Source organism: Hippocampus guttulatus, chromosome 6 (genome assembly GCF_054856545.1).
Source record: "Hippocampus guttulatus isolate MCC_2025c chromosome 6, RoL_Hgut_1.0, whole genome shotgun sequence".
Taxonomy (NCBI): domain Eukaryota; kingdom Metazoa; phylum Chordata; class Actinopteri; order Syngnathiformes; family Syngnathidae; genus Hippocampus; species Hippocampus guttulatus.
In genome coordinates, this window is record NC_141266.1 from 11554205 (window position 1) to 11570469 (window position 16265).

Below are 16265 nucleotides of genomic sequence, written 5' to 3' on the forward strand. Positions count from 1 at the left end.
AAGCCATTAAGGCAAAAATAAATCTGATCCTCCAAAGCAACGTTCCAACACTGTGTGCGCACACACAGCTTTTGTGCGTTGTTTTTGTTTGCGCTTCCGTTTGAGCGTGTGCGTACACATGAGGTAATCACAAATGCATTCTCCCTTCCCGAAATATAGTGCTGATCCTGTGGTACTGTTGTGTACAGATCGTTCAGGAGAACTTGCTTTAATTGGTTGCGGGACTCATTAATGGAACAGGAGCTCACCCGAATTTTGAGACTCAGAACATGAGGGTGCTTGCATGCTTGTTGGCCTGTCAGTGCCCCTTGAAAAAAAACAGAAATGAAGAAACATCTTTGATCAACAAACATGTAGCAAACAAGGAGATAATAATGAACCTCCGTGTTCAACTGAGGTCTCTTAAAATAGATTATTTCAACTATACATCAGATTTGAGGTGAATATTTTGGATATTAGGCCTGCTAATTAATGCCCCGGTATTTGGCACAGCTTGTTGACTGAGCGCCAGAGAAGCATATTGTATCACTGAAGAGTGGAAAAAAAAGCTTGGTTGTGTTCTTGATTTGGAGTCAGAAAGAATGTTCATCTGAGACGGAGAAAACTTTCGTCCCTCTGCATTGCTTTGTAACTTTGTAACGTCTTTCTTGCTCGATCAAAACATGAGACCGTCACTTGGGGTGGCCATATAAAAGATAACCACACAACAACATGAGCTACAGACAGTGTTTATTTTCAAGTGTACGCTACCTAGATGCCAGGCCAAGCTTTTGTGTCAGCGGGGGTCTACATGGGTTGTTGAGTTGTCACTGAGTTGTTGAACGAGCAGTCGGGCAAGTACCGGCTCTGTGTTTCTATTTGTGTTTGAGTGTAGCCGTGCCGAGAACCCCTGACACATTCTCTCCCCTTACTCTAACCCTCCTCCATTGGCAGGAGTGAGTGTCTTATAGCAGCATACCACTTCTGGAAAGAAAAGCCTGCAACTGAGGCATCCGTTGCTTTTTTACTGCCATTGTGTCACAGGAACAACGAGGCAAAGAAGCGGGCAGAACACGACGTGGATCAGCGTTCCATAGCGGCCCTGCTGTGGCCGCAGCTAACTTTTTGTAGCGTGTTGTTGTTGTGTTTCCCACTGCTGAGGCCACGCTGAGACGACTTTTGTGTCGGTCTTCAACCAGTGGAGCACTCATGAAACCAGATAAATGGATTAGAGGGGGTGGGGGTGGAGGGGGTATGGGCGGGCATCCTCAAGGATAGACAAACGAGATGTTTAAGTGAAGAAGGGGGGATTGGTAGAGGAGAGCAGGGAGAGGAAGAGGGAAAGACATTTGTGTTGGACAACAAGGGGTCGAGTCTGTTGTGCTGCCAAAAAAGACAAGACAGTGATAAACTTTCCTCCCCATGCAGTCACCTTTCCCCCCTTCAGTCGAGCTGCCTCACACACATACACACACACACACACACACACACACACACACACACACACACACACACACTCGTGTCACAAACACAATTCAGCCCTAAAATGAATGGATTGCCACACTATGACATGTCTCAGTGGCAGGGGGAGATGGTCCTTGTTCGCCAACAAAGGACAGTGGTAACATGGGGGGGACAGCCTGCGACAGAATGCTAAATTGTTTTAGGGTCAACAAGTTATTGTCTTTGGATGAGCCACAATTTGCATAGCTCTTCGGTTTCAGACGGCGGCCCTGACGTGGAAATAGCAGAAACTCTTGTCGTTTTTGGCTTAATTTGTTTGTTAGCTCTTCGTGTCTTTTATACTGTTTTATTAATAAGAGGCAATTTGATTTAAAATACACGTTCTTGTTGATATTTGCTCTAATTAAAATATTTTCCACACATCTCGTATGATAAACATTCAAGCAGTAGCTTCAATCTATTAAAGACATTTAATTGTATTCATATTTACAGTCCATAATCCCCAAGTGCTTATATATCTATATTTATTTAAATTCATATCTCGAGATCCTCATCTTTTTAATTCATGTTCTTTGTGTGTGTGTGTATGTGTGTTTTAATTCCTCCATGAATTGTGGCCCGGGGTGTAAAGGGAAGCAATGGCTGAAAATGACAGCCTAATTATCAGCTCCAAACCTGCTCATTACGCATTAGACAATCCACAGTACATCCCTTCCTAAATGAATAATTTTGTATATATTATGGGAACACAACATTATGGCCTGCAGCTAACATCTTTGCTCAAACCTGAAGCTGTATGACAACAAAGGAACTAAATGGGACACAGAGAGGTTATTTAATTTCTGCTTAAACAGACAGCTCACGAGTGGATTTTTGCAAAGAGGGGAAAGTGAAAATTTACGCACCTGCCTATTCTGCAACAATATGAATACACATTATTGTTCCCAAAGACGGTGTCAATGCATATTACCTGCACTTGCCCAGATTTAGTCTGGTCGTCACATGACTGTTCGTCTAATTTGGACAGAATTACAATAACTAAGTGAGTCCCAGTTTTAAATAATCCCCAAAAAATAAATAAAGTAAAAAACTCACATGAAAGTGAATATTTACATTGACATTTCATGATATTTTCATTTCTCCATGTGTGGGAAAACATAATAATTATTATTTATAATAAATAATATTTTATATATTTAAATTAAAAAAATTGGAATATCATATACATTTTGGCACTTTGTTTCTTTGATTCTGAAAGAACGATTTCCACTATACTGCATACATCGTGATTTAATTTGACCATTAAATATTACAATGATTTGACATGCAGTTTTTTTTGGTGATCGTGAGTGCTAAAACACTTTTCAAAATTAAACCCCCAAAAGGCTTTAAACATCATGGTTTATAACATGTACTGAATTTGGAATTAAATGCATTGTTTTTGTTGTGGTTTTTTTCGATGTACCTGTATTATTTGAGCATCTATGACACTAAATACGTTTAACTATTCTGTTTAAGTTAAATTTCCATCCATACAATTATCCACTAATGGTCATGTAACAGCATTTATTGCGCTTTTCAAGATGAAAAAAAGGGTTCCGTCTCTTGCCTATAGAGGTCGCTGTGATATAGCAAAACTGATTTGGTTTTAGGCAATGAACGTCATAAATCCATCGGAACGGTTCAATTAGCAGATTATCAAAACCAACAAAAATGCTCATTTAAATAAAAGATAATAATAATAATAATAATAATAATACATTCTCGGTTGTCACCTAAAATATTGGTTCAACCTAATTCAGGTAATTACAACGTTGAAACATAACTTGAGGCGGATATTAATGTGGTGTAAAATATACAATTATATATTTGAAACATGCAATTTACACAATCAAAAAATACCCTCTCACTTTAACTCAATGTGGCAATTATTGTTTGTCAATGCGTGCTTTTGGTTATCGACGGAGTAACCCAAAAGTTGATTTATAGTCTCATGATCATTATCAGCCTCCGCACAGACAGCACTCACCCTTCTCCCAACATCAACGATGTCAGTCTGCCCCTCCCCCGATCAAATAAAAAAAGAAAATATTAATAATTTATCTTCGAATCGACGTCTCTCTCTGACAGATTAGGTTTTAACCATTTGATTTTGTTTGGACTGGGCGTTCCCATATTATTACTTAATGACCTTCCCAGCTGCTCCTGTCCATTTTCTGTCACCAGCAACCATCTGGACACTTATTAGCACCTCAATGCATCCACGCTGCTTTCCTCCAAAACTTGAATAAAATTAAGCATGATAATAGACTGCCAATATTTTTTCTCCCTGCACCCAATACATATTCAATTAATAATACACGGTCGCATAATCTATGATAATAATAATTATTATTATTATAATCAAAATAACAATAATACAGACTTTTTGTTTCCTTATAATTCCAATATTTAGTTTATTAGGCAAAATATACGATTTGAACGAATTCCTTCAAGGTTTTCTATTTACACATTTCAACACGTGATATTTACATTAAAGAAGGACACCATAAACACAAGATATAATATTATTATATTAATAATAATAACAAAGTAAAAAGCCTACCAAAAGTTTCCCAGTGTGTCTGGGTAAAATTGGGAGATAGATTAACAGTACAGGCGCAATTATAGGCTGCACAACAACAGAGGAAGTATTCATACATCCATTTTTCCATCCACAGGATATTACCAAATGATGCCTTTTGCTCTGCGCCGGCTGCAAAGACTGAATGCTACGCTGTTTCATAATTTCGCATTGTCCTTTTTGGAGAGGGGGGTGGGGGTGTCAAAGTCTTTTTTTTTTTCGTCGTCTTCTTTTCAAGCACACGGGAAAAAAAGGAAAAAAGAAAACTCAAGCCGAAGAGAGCGCGGTGAGGACCCGTTGTGGAGCGTCTTGTTGACTCCTCGCGCTAGAAGGCAGGGATGATCTACACAAAGCCAAAAAAAAGATTACGTCAATAATAATAATAATAATAATAATAATACGTTATGGCGATCCAATCCTGCTGAAAAAGCCAAATGCGATTTCAACTTCAACGAATCTAAAAACGATTTCTCCACAATGAGTGGGGAAGGGGGCTATTTATACTTGAAACAGAGGTAAACCTTTTTCTTTCCTCTTCTGTGAGAGCGCTCCCATGGGCTCCTGGACTCCCAGGGGTCTTTAGCGAAAGCACAGCCCAGACAGAGCCCGTTTTACTCGGTGACTTGATAAGTAGCCACACTATCCCCGCAGGGGGAGGAATTAAAGGGGGTGTGGGATGAGAGTCAAGACCCCTGTCACTCGCAAAGCAAATTGTGCTTTATTTGTTTTACTCTCTCGTCTTTTTATTCCTGTCCACTAATTATCCGTGTTGTGCATGGACAACGATCTAAAACTGGTGCGCACATTTAATGAAACACCGTCTATTTAACGAATGGAATTTGCTCCGATTTTTGTTGTCACAATTTAATTCGCGTTTTAAAAATAATAATTAGTAGTTGTTGTTGTTTTTTTTTTAACGGCACGTGTTATTTTTCGAACAGTTCTTACATTCAATAAGAGGAAAAAAACCGAGTCTCACCTGTCATGAAGGGGTCGAAACGAAGGCTTCAGGGTTGGTGTTGGAGGCGAATCACACCGTCCAACATTTTCGTGCTCTAAAAGGAAATAATAAGATAAGATAAGATAAGATATCCTTTATTTGTCCCACACTGGGGAAATTTACAGCCTCCAGCAGCATCAATAACATCAATTACCCTTCGCTTTTACCTCTTATTCTGAGTGTGAATAATGAAGACGTGTGTTTGAATATTGTCAGTGTCATTATTCAAATAATCAAATAATGTGAGACCCGTGCGTGTATTGTGTGGAGTTTGCTGTCGGGTCCTATTTTGGGAGTCGGGTTGCCATGTTCTCCTCACCTATATGCTCGGGGCTGTCCAGTGGGGCCTTGCTCTCTTGGGTGAGGGCCGCTGCAGCTGCAAGCGGCGACACCACGACTGACGTTGGCTGTTGCTGCTGCTGGGCCGCCAGGTGGTGGTTCTGGTGCTGATGGTGGTGATGATGGCTCCCCAGAAAGGATCTCACATTGAGAAGAGAGTTTTGACCCAGAAAAGCCCCGTTCGTCCAGTTGTGGAACTTTCCAATCTGGCAAGTGTACAGTCCATGGCTGGGGAGAAAGGCGGGGTGGGCCTGAATCTGAGGGTGAGAGGGGGGCACTGGACCAGAAGGGGACGTGGGTTTCTGGGCCGAAGAGTCAGGGGTCGTGGCGGTTTCTGCTAATGACCATATTTTGGGCTTATTGTTTGAGGGCAAGGGGAAGCCACCTGGTCTGTCCGGAGAAAGTACTCTTGTGGTGTTGTTGGTAGCGTCCGAGGTGTCTTTGCAGCCCGGGTGGACTGAAATGGAGCATTTTGATTTGTTTAAGGCCTCGTGGCCCTGCAGGGTGAAGGCCCGTCTTTTCTCCAAGCTGTCCAGTTCTCCCCCCACGTCCCCATCGCGTCTGTGGTCCCTCGTGCCCCCGTCGGTGGATTTATCATCATCATCCTCATTACTCTGATCCCCGTCGTTATCGTCTATTTTGTCTATATCTATGCTCTCCAAGTCAATCTCTTCCTCATCCTCATTTTTCTCTGCCTCATCCCCGCTGCCGAACAAATTGCCATCCTCTCCGTCCTCTTTGCTCCTGCTCCCCCATGTCACCTTGTTCTCCTTCTTCAGTCTCCTCCTGGCATTGGCGAACCAGGTAGAGACCTGCGTCAGGGTCATCTTGGTGATGATGGCTAACATGATCTTCTCCCCCTTTGTTGGGTAAGGGTTCTTTCGATGCTCATTAAGCCAGGCTTTCAGGGTGCTGGTACTCTCCCGTGTGGCGTTCTTAGGTCTGGCCGGGTCCCCGTACTGGAACTGACCATATGGGTAGAAGGCAGGAGAGGTGTGAGCTGCAAAGCTGGCTGGGTGGACGCCAGGACTATCCTTCAAGTCGTACTGGGATCCCTTGAAGAGGAACAACACGCGTCATGATGATATTATTTTAAATAAGCACAATTGTAGCACATGCTTGCCTGCGTCAGATGTCATTAAAATCGCATGAGTAGATAAATATTAGGTCGAATAACTTCCATAATGAAAGAATGCTGCCTTTATTGTTCTGAACTTCTTCACAACAAACTTCCACGAGTAGGCCTACTTCAAAACTTTTCTCAAGTATGTCAAAGCATGGAGTAAAATGTGTTACGAAATTACTCTTTTAAACCAAAAATTATTAGCAGTTTTTTTTAATCTTATAAAGATCAAATCGAGCATTTAATGAAAGTAATGTTTTCGGTCATTTTGGCAGGTGTTTTCGTGCGTTCGTTCGTGCCAGTTTTTTTTTTTTTTTACCTTCAAAATTATTTAATTCTAATAATCCTTTACTTCACGAGAATGGACACATCATGTGTAAATAACCGCGGAATAATATTTTGTCCTAAATCCCATCGGAGCTTGAGAACAATTAATTGTGCGTTTAAAATAAACGAGCTGTATAATATTTTAACATCTACTGCTATTTACTGGCTGTTATGATTATTATTCATACAATAACAAGGATAGCTGTCACTTTATTTTTTCCCCCCTTTGGCTTTGGTTCACGCTTTAAATACTTCAAAACACTATCACTAAAAGTGGGAGGGAAAACAATTTAGATCGCAAACGCATCATTTGGCATGTATCTATCTATTGTTTGGGTTGCGTAAAATTGAGGAGGCATTTTTTTAAAAATCTTTACCACGCGAGGGATCGACGAACATTGAAACACGACTTCTTACCATTTGTGAGAAAAGAGCCAGATCCGCGCTGGTGTAAGGTAAGAAAGCGCTGTAGTTGTGCGCGTACGGGTTGGCGTACATGCCCAACACGGACGTGACGGCCGCGGCGGTGGCTGACGGACTCCCTCCGATTTCGGTGCTCCCTCCCCGGGATGAAGGCGTGAGCACTCCCGCCCTTTCGCTCCCGTAAACCGCCTGGGAGGCACTTAAGTACTGCGGGTAGCCTAGCTGGGGGAAAGACATCTTCCACCGCAGGGTTGACGCTCTGCACTGCGCGGAACGTCCACAAACTGTTCGTAAAAAAAAAAAAAAAGTGGGCGCGAAGGTTAAAAAGAAGAAGAAGGGGGGGAAAAACAGATGAGTTGAAGGGGAAAGTGTTCAAGGCAAAGTGAGAGCGACTACTGACATGCGGCGGCAGGCAGTGGAAACAAGACTCTCTTAAATCTCAGCTTCCTCTCTTTGGCTTGCTCAAAGTCCGCTTGGATGTGATGTGATCACCAATTGCGCACAGACTGACGCGCCTGGCCCTGAGGTCTCCGGGCTGATCTCTCAGATACAATTTGAAGTTGAAGCTTTGATTGGCATCCCCTACTTGAGCCGACAAGCTCCTCCTAGTTTGGAGCAATGTGGGATAATGTGAATATGGAGTGAGCACACATTGGCTGAGGCCTCTCTCTCCCCTCTTCGCTTTCCTTGTTCAATCGCCTCTCCCTCACCCTTTCTCTCTCCAGCCGTGTTTGGACTTATTGTATGTTAAATGTTCAAGCTTTAGAGTCCATTCAACGACGGCTTTGATTGTTGTATGACAACCTGTCGACCCGATTTTACAGCTGTCCGACAACAGGGGAAGTAAAGCCGTCGGAGGAAGGAACGTATTTGGAATACATTTAAATTGGAATCAAAGTCGTCTGCAGGAATTAGTTATTTGCGTATCACGGGGTGTTTGGTTTAATTCCTGATGTCTAGTTTAATACTGTTATTTTGCCGAGATATCATGATTTCTGTCTTACGCATTTACAACTCCAGACGTTTTACAGTCTGATTAACTAACGACTTCATCTGAATTTAATTCACTCTTGTACGTTTTTTTTTTATTTTTTACACATGGTCACCTAAAATATTATTCTGTTATTCACTAATTTCTGTGCAACAGTTTTAATTGACCACCGCTGTAGTCGCTTTTGATTTCTTAATGGTTTAATGAGCCACCCCCCTCCCCACGCGCAGGCGGGCAAACACGCTCTCTCTATCTCACACACACATTCACACACACTCACACACACACACTCACGCACACACACTTCCTCTTCCGACTCTCTCCCTCTCTCCATCTGTGTGTGTTTTGTGTGTGTGTGTGTTTTGTGAACTTATAGCAGATTGTTGTTGTCCTTTGTAACAGCAAAGCCACTTCAGTTTTTTCTCTCTCTCGCTGCTTTCAAAAGGAATGAGGAAAAAGCTGCAGGGACAAACTCAAAGAGACACCAGGCTGCAAATTCTATACAAGTCTCTGAATGAGCTTTATACCACATAAAAATGTGGCTGCATATTTTTAACGACTGATATGGACGTTTTATTTGTCAAAGGCATTTTACGTAATGTCACGTTTATATGAATGATACATTTAATTGTTTAGAACTGTAGTTCCATCAGGAAAAAAAAAATCATGTTTATTTTGTCCCCTCTTGAACCGTTTATCCAATTTACAGCAAACAGGGGGTGGGGTAAAAAAATCTAACCTCTTATTTCCTTTCCTGCCCTTTCCTGACACATCCATAGCGTTGGGGAAGATGCGGGTGTTCATGTTTCAACAGTAATGTTTTTTATTAGTACATTTGATTCTTACAGCACCCATATCCCAAGTAAAAAAAAAAAAAAGAGGGGGGGGGGGGGGATTCCAGATCTAGATTTAATACCGTTAACGACTGAAGCCCAAGAAGTCAGTAGATTCTGATCTGCACCAGATGGCTCCGAGTGGATATTGCCGAGCGTCGAGGATCTGTTAAAAAAATATCTGAGGGGCACTGATGGTAATCTAGGTAACACATCAGAAAGGGGGGTTGGGGTGCTGGATTGTGATAACCCACTGGAAAGTCTGTGCACGCGTGTGTGTGTGTGTGTGTGTGTGTGTGTGTGTGTGTGTGTGTGTGTGTGTGTGTGTGTGTGTGTGTGCAAATCTGAAGGTGGGTGGGTGAAAGGTGGGGTTGTTGCTTATAAGGGATAAAAAGAAATAATAGTTTAGATTAATTGCAAAATAAAATTAGAAAACACATTTTGTAATGATACCATTTGTAGTTACAAATAATGATGATGATAATAATAATAATAATGATAACAATAATAATATTAATAATAACAATAATAATAACCTCAAAACAGACCAAATCATGTTTCTTTAACATTCCAAATGATCTAAGCACTCCTCCAGCTATTACCTCCATTAATCTCTTTTAAAAAAAAAAATAACGCTTATTACGCTAAAGATGTGATTCCAGCCCAGTTTGCGACAATGCAGTAAATCCTGCGGCTTCCCGTATCTGATACTTTTATCATGTAAATCTACAGGAGGTTCTTCATTAGCTGTTATGCCTTAATGGCCACATCCAGCGAGTGTGTAAGTCAGCCTAATTGTTCTATTACTGTACGCAGCATGGAATACTTCTTATCAGCTGTAATTTTATCTTCTCACTTAAACATTCCACCAAAAGAACATCCTGTATGCATACGTTGTTTACTTTAGCCAATGCTGAGATAGAAATCAAAAACAAGATCTGTCAGGCTGTTGAGAAACTCATAAATAATTTGAAAACATTTTCTTTCGTAAGAAATTATATGCTAGTCGTTTGTGTGGTTTGTCATGCAGGGGATGTGCATCAAAATATTAGCATTGATTTGTATTTTTTTTTAATGGAAAGTGTACGCCACATGCATTTCTGTCATATTTTTATTAATCAGACAAACACATATACTTTTTTTTCTCAGTTGGTCTAATGATGCATGAGCTCAGGCTGCATTATATGACATCTGAGGCAAAATCCAGACTTGAATGACTTCACTCCGGGTAGAAGTCATAGTGAACCTGTATTACAATAACAGCAGTTCCGTTGATGGTTGGCTACCACCTCAGAGGTCAAGGGTGTCTCTGTGAACTAATAACTGTGGTGAAAGATACTCCTTTCCTGCCTCTGGGAGTGCCAAAGTTGGGGAAAGGTTAAGAATCTGCAGAATGTCCCTTTTGTGCCTTTCACGTAGATTATCAAATTAAGTGTCGAAACCAAAAGTCCCCCCCACCTCCCCTGAGCAGAGGAGTTTAGTTGAAAACGAATTGAACAACACGAACCGTCAGTCCCCTCATTAGTACTGCGCTGAGTTCGAACCAACACGCGATCTGAGTCACAATGACCAAACTATTAAGCAGTGTGCACAAGTCAGAGGAGCAGTGGTGTTACAGTAGGGGTGTTCACACGGCAACATTTGCTCCGGTGCTGTGCCGGTGCTATTTGATACTCAGGCAACTGCACCACACCTTTAGGTAAGGAAACTAGGAATTTCCTGGCCCATAAAAGAGACCTATTCTGGGTCTCATAAAATCATGACAACCCTACAACTAGTATTTCTTAATTCGAATTTTTAATTCCCTTAGAAGCTGGATTTATTTCGATGCTGAGAAATGCTGGTGAGTAGAAATGCTCCCCCACCCCCTCTAAGAAATATACACAGCGAAACTCTCCATATTATGCAAAAGTCCCTACATGCTAATGTCACACATGCACTGTGTGACATTAGAACAATCTGATTGGTTGTTTATAATCATAAAAGTCCTGTGTTTTGGAAATTAGACAGAGTATATTTAGGTTGCAATTTCACTTTGAATCCATTAAGAAATATAGATGCAAGCATTTCCAATGGTCTCTTTCAAAAACGCTGAACTTTGTATATCTGCAATCTTAACGACTAAACTCATTTCAAATGACAACAAATGAAAGTCAGTGTGTAGGTGTGCATATCATGTCGATAAGGTTGCACAATGGCCCTAACTCAGGGGTGTCCAAAGTCGGTCCTCAAGGGCCGCTGTCCTGCCTGTTTTCCAGCTCTCCCAGGAGACACGCACCTGATTCAAATAATCAGGAATGTTCTAATGCTGCTTCAGAGCTGGATGATGGCTGTTACGATCATCTGAATCAGGTGTGTTGCAGCCGAGAGAGATGGAAAACAGGCAGGACGGCGGCCCTCCAGGCCCGGAAATGGACATGCCTGCCCTAACTAGTCTATGCAAAATATGCAGGTACACATCCAATCCTGCCCATTTGTAAGAATTAACACGTTGGCCACTAAACAGGATACAAACCATCCTTACGGTGCAAACAAAATAACAGCATGACATATAACAAGTACTGTACATAAAAACGCAAACACAGCTACTACTACAACTCCCGGAGAAATACACAAAACAACTCATTGAATAATAAATTCCTAACGCTATTTTACAAAATGCCGCTAATTATGCATTTGGTTGTTAATGGTAGTTGTTGTTTGTGTTGCCTTGTAGTGAAATAGCAGGTGTACGTGTGGTCTACTTGTGCATCATTTTACTGTAGCCTAAGTCAAATTAGTGTTGTATTTAGTGAGGGCCCTGCTTTTTCCTTTGAGTTCGGACACTCTTCGAATCCACCCCGTTGTTCTGTCATTGGTAAAATCCCGCCACATATTTGATGGCCGCTGTGTTGTTGACCAGGCTCTCCAATCCTGACATTGCCGCATGTTAGAATTTGTCAGTTTTTGGACTTTTCAAAGTCGATGTTTGGTGAAAATCTTCACAGGAATGCGGTCCATCTCACTCTCTCCTTTACTAGCATTTCTTTACCGTAACACTTATTGGATTTTGACCTAAAAGCAGACAGGACACAGAAGTATTCTTGTACATACAAACATACAAAGTATCAACCAGAGCTGAATGCAGACCACAAAAACATGAACAACAACGAGCAGGCTGGATTCAGAAGGCATGGAAGAAAACTTGATCTCAACAACTGACAACATCAATGACCCAACCCAAAACACAGTCACAACAGTGGCAGCCACAGGATGTGCACCACTGGAACAAGGACGCCTGGTGGCCGCAGGTTGTGCGCAGTCAGAACAAGAATGGGTGGTGGCCGCAGGTTGTGCGCAGCCAGAACAGAAAGGTGTGGCGTCTGCAGGTTGTGTGCCACCTGAACAGGAACAGCTGGCGGCCGCAGGACATCTGCCATCGGACTAGGAACAAGTGCTTGGCTGAAAGTTGTGTGTCGCCGGAACAGGAACAGATGGCACCCGCGGGTCGTGCACCACCGGAACAGGAATGGGTGGCTGCCGCAGGTTGTGCGCTGCCAGAACAGGGAAAGGGAAACAGTCGTGTCACAGTTTTGAGTGGGGTTCCGTCAATGGCACTTAGTGGGTGGGGCAAGTCCAGAAACTAACTTGGGTCGGAGTGGGCACTGCCCGGAGTTGCCACAAAATTTGCAAAGACCTGTGCAACCCGCAGGGTGCAATCCGCTCAGTGGCATTGGTTCTTCCCTAGCGGCAGCAGGCGTCTCAGGGCTTGTGAAGGGCTAGGCAACCAGTTGAATAGCAGTGACATGAAGGTTTCTGATGAGATTGCAAGTTCATTTGTAAAGCAAATAACACGTCCAAGACAATTCAAAGTGCTTTTCATAAAACATTGAAGGAATTTCAGAAAAGGAAACACAATATCATCAGAACATTGTAAAAATCATGATAAAATAATCTAAAATAATAAAATAAAGATGATTAAAGCCAAGCATCAGTTTAGATAAATTACATGGTAGCATGCAAATGGTGTTTAAGAGAATAAAGGATCGTATCACAATAATACTGCAGTAAACAATGATGTTTTCAGCCTTGGTTTAAATCATAGGTCTCAAATTCAGGTCCTGGAGGGCCGCTGTCCTGCATGTTTTCCAAGTCTCCCTGTTGCAACACACCTGATTCGAATGATCAGATCATGAGCAAGCTCTGCGCAAGCCTGACATTGAACCTGTTCATTTGAATCAGGTGTGTTGCAACAGGGAGACTTGGAAAACATGCAGGACAGCGGCCCTCCAGGACCTGAGTTTGAGACCCCTGGTTTAAATGAACGAACAGTTTGAGCAGACCGCAGGTAATAGCATACCCCACTCACGAATGCTTGTACTGCATTGTGAAAAACATGTCAAAATACTTGTATCTTAGATGAATAGCAGTTGTAACCACACCGGGGCAGAAACAATGCCACTTCATTTTTGTGGGCGAGTGTCCTTTAACTTCTTCTGGCTTCTTTACTGCTTACTATCCAAAAGACAACAGCCAAGCCTCTGACTTTTTACTTCCCAGGGGCACTCTCAGAGGTAGGTAATGAACGGGTGGGCCCGGGTTTTGATGTGGTTAGGGGCCAAAGGGAGAGAAATGTGAGAAGGGGTGTTAATTGTTTTGGCTCTTTGCTGGGGAAACATATCAACATTAGATCTAATGGAGGTTAAAGACTCTCGTTGCCATAGGGGCTGGAGCTAATGAATAGCTATGACCAGCCAAGGAGAGAATGAAAGATGGAATGAGAGAAAGAGAGAGAGAGATGCAGTGATTGGTTTCAGTCCACATTTGACTGGCCTTTTAAAAATGTTGCTCTGTTTTTCATTGCACGGTACACACCTACATAAATTAACATGAAATACTCATGAAAGTATTTGATGAAGAACAATCTCTATTGTTCTAAGCAACACTTTGCAACTTTCCTGCAGGAGACATCAAGGATTACGTTAACCATGAAGATAAAAAGCATCAGAAGCCTTATTGTTTCGACAAAAATAAATACATAAATAAATAAAAACTGCAGGTAAGCACAATTGTACAAAATAAAAGCACATCCTCCTTTAAACCTGTTGCAAAAACACTGTGTGCATGTGATCGCAGCAGTGAAGACTGTAGATGCTAATTAACTAATTTGGCAATTCAAAAGATAATTCCATTACATGGTATTTAATTTTTTTTTTTTTTCATGAACAACCGGCTGAATTCTCAGCAGCCACAAGGCAGCAAAGCTAATTCTCCCAGTCTATAGTGCATGGACTCATTTGAAGAATTCAACCGCAGATATATGCAAAGTACAGTAAATGAGCAAGATGTACAGAAAAGGCATCGAACACAAAGATAAGCCGTCTTCCTTTTGTCTCTTGTTTAATTTTATGCAAAATCTGAACTGGAAGAGGAGATATTCACAACACTTCCTTTCCCATTTCAGATTTGCTTCCTCGGTGTGGAGAAAAATGGGAGCATGCAAATCCGTATTAAGATGATAGAATTCCCATGTTTATCTCTAAACAGTGTTAATTGAATTTTAAGGATGGGTCCTTCCTGGGGAAAATATTTTTGTTCACTGAAGTATTTGTTTGAAGTTACACCCTTTGATAGTGGTGTAAAGGATATAGATAAAATGATCAACAGACAGCATGACAAATGGAATTTTAATTAGCTTTCTTTCTTTCATCTGTTATCGTGTTGTGCTGCTTTGCACTTTGCCGTGCCTTTGTACTAACTATTGGTCGTTGAAACCTGCTGTTTTCATGTTTCTGGACACGCGCTGCGGGATGCTTCAACCTCTCACGCCAACAACGCTGCATCCACCTTGATCACTGAGCAGACTGACTTGGATTTAGGTTCTTTAGGGAGTACTTGGGTTGCTCTTAAACACGGTAAACACACCAAAACATGTACAAAGAATTTAAAAGCAAGTCTTGCAGCAAGTGTTGGCTGTGTCTATTTCATGGAGTCATTGCCCTGAAAACCATCTTTCCTCAACTCGTCGATGAAATACTCACACTTTTTTTTTAAAATTCAAATCGTTGACGGTTAATCGTCCAAGCGATCGTCTCATCCTGCATATCTCATCAACATGTGTCAGATGTTACATTTTGTGATGTGTGTTGGACCAATTGTATTGACTATAGGCGACATTACCAATTTCATCAGGGCTTTTGGTTTGCTTACAGTTGGTAACACAATGATCACCTGAGCACGGATGTTATTATACGAGGAAGAGGGGGTTATGTGAGATGCAACTTTGGATTACTTCTCAGATACACTACACTCCTGTCACAAAACAATATTGACACCAACAATAGCTATACATGAACTTTTTATTTATAAACTATTTTATTCAATAATCAAACAAAATCAGTGAACTTGAAGGCAAAACCTTATCAATTGGTGTTCAAATGTTATACCATTATGCGTGACAAAGTAATTGTGTAACAGAGCAAAGCAAATTAGAAATGTAAAAGTTAAGGCACACCCAGAATTGGAAAAGTTCTGCATCATTCTTATCCTGATGTAAATTCTGCCACAGCTTTGACAGAAGAAATGGTGAGGGCCCACCGAAGTACATTTCTTTGCAAAAAAGGTAAAGACAAACTTGTAAAGACACAAACAGCCCGATAAAAATGTAAGTTGCACAATTTGCATGTTTTGCCCTTCATGTGACTGCAAAATGGCTGCTGTAAACTGGCACATGATATCTCTGATCTGAAGTGGCAGAGGTTCTCAACAGGGGCATTGAAAGTGAAGATAGCTTTCGTGAGAAAGAGGAACCATTTTTAAAAGAACCGAAAAAAAGAAACATACAGTACTTTTCTTAAGATGCATTTTGTGTTAGTGTTTAGGGAAAATATATTTTAAGCAAAAATATTAAAATCCTTTGTATCCAAAAAGTAATTGGCATCTGGGAACCGCAATGGTAAATACATTTTGACATGAAAGTGAAAAACTTTGGAACCTTTTTAAAAAAATTGTTTTTTAATTTGCATCTGCCATTTTTGCATTTTTGCAACTGGCAATAATCCAAACACCCATTTCAGCAAAATTGACTTTCAAAGTGAAATTCAGGGGGCAATATCCTCAACATTATTGATGCAATTTGAAAATGAGCCATAGGATACAGAGGTTGCGAAAGAAAATATTACTCC

General features: G+C 41.3%; 1 protein-coding gene across 1 annotated transcript; it reads right to left on the reverse strand.

The window, feature by feature from the left end:
- Window positions 1-3884: 3884 nt before the first annotated feature.
- On the reverse strand, window positions 3885-7838 carry irx1a (iroquois homeobox 1a). The gene is made up of 4 exons (XM_086113522.1): window positions 7273-7838; window positions 5386-6460; window positions 5046-5121; window positions 3885-4409 (listed from the first exon to the last, which is right to left on the reverse strand). The coding sequence occupies exons 1-4, from the start codon at window positions 7513-7515 to the stop codon at window positions 4334-4336; spliced, it is 1470 nt and encodes a 489-aa protein (XP_085969648.1). The 5' UTR covers window positions 7516-7838; the 3' UTR covers window positions 3885-4333.
- Between the last annotated feature and the right edge of the window lie 8427 nt (window positions 7839-16265).

What these genes read in the sequence shown, in the direction of transcription:
- irx1a (XM_086113522.1), bottom strand. Translation starts at nt 7,515, where the DNA reads ATGTCTTTCCCCCAGCTAGGCTACCCGCAGTACTTAAGTGCCTCCCAG. An exon ending in TGGCTCTTTTCTCACAAATG is followed by an intron (nt 6,461 to 7,272) that starts GTAAGAAGTCGT and finishes TTCCTCTTCAAG; the next exon opens with GGATCCCAGTACGACTTGAA. An exon ending in GGACAGCCCCGAGCATATAG is followed by an intron (nt 5,122 to 5,385) that starts GTGAGGAGAACA and finishes ATTTCCTTTTAG; the next exon opens with AGCACGAAAATGTTGGACGG.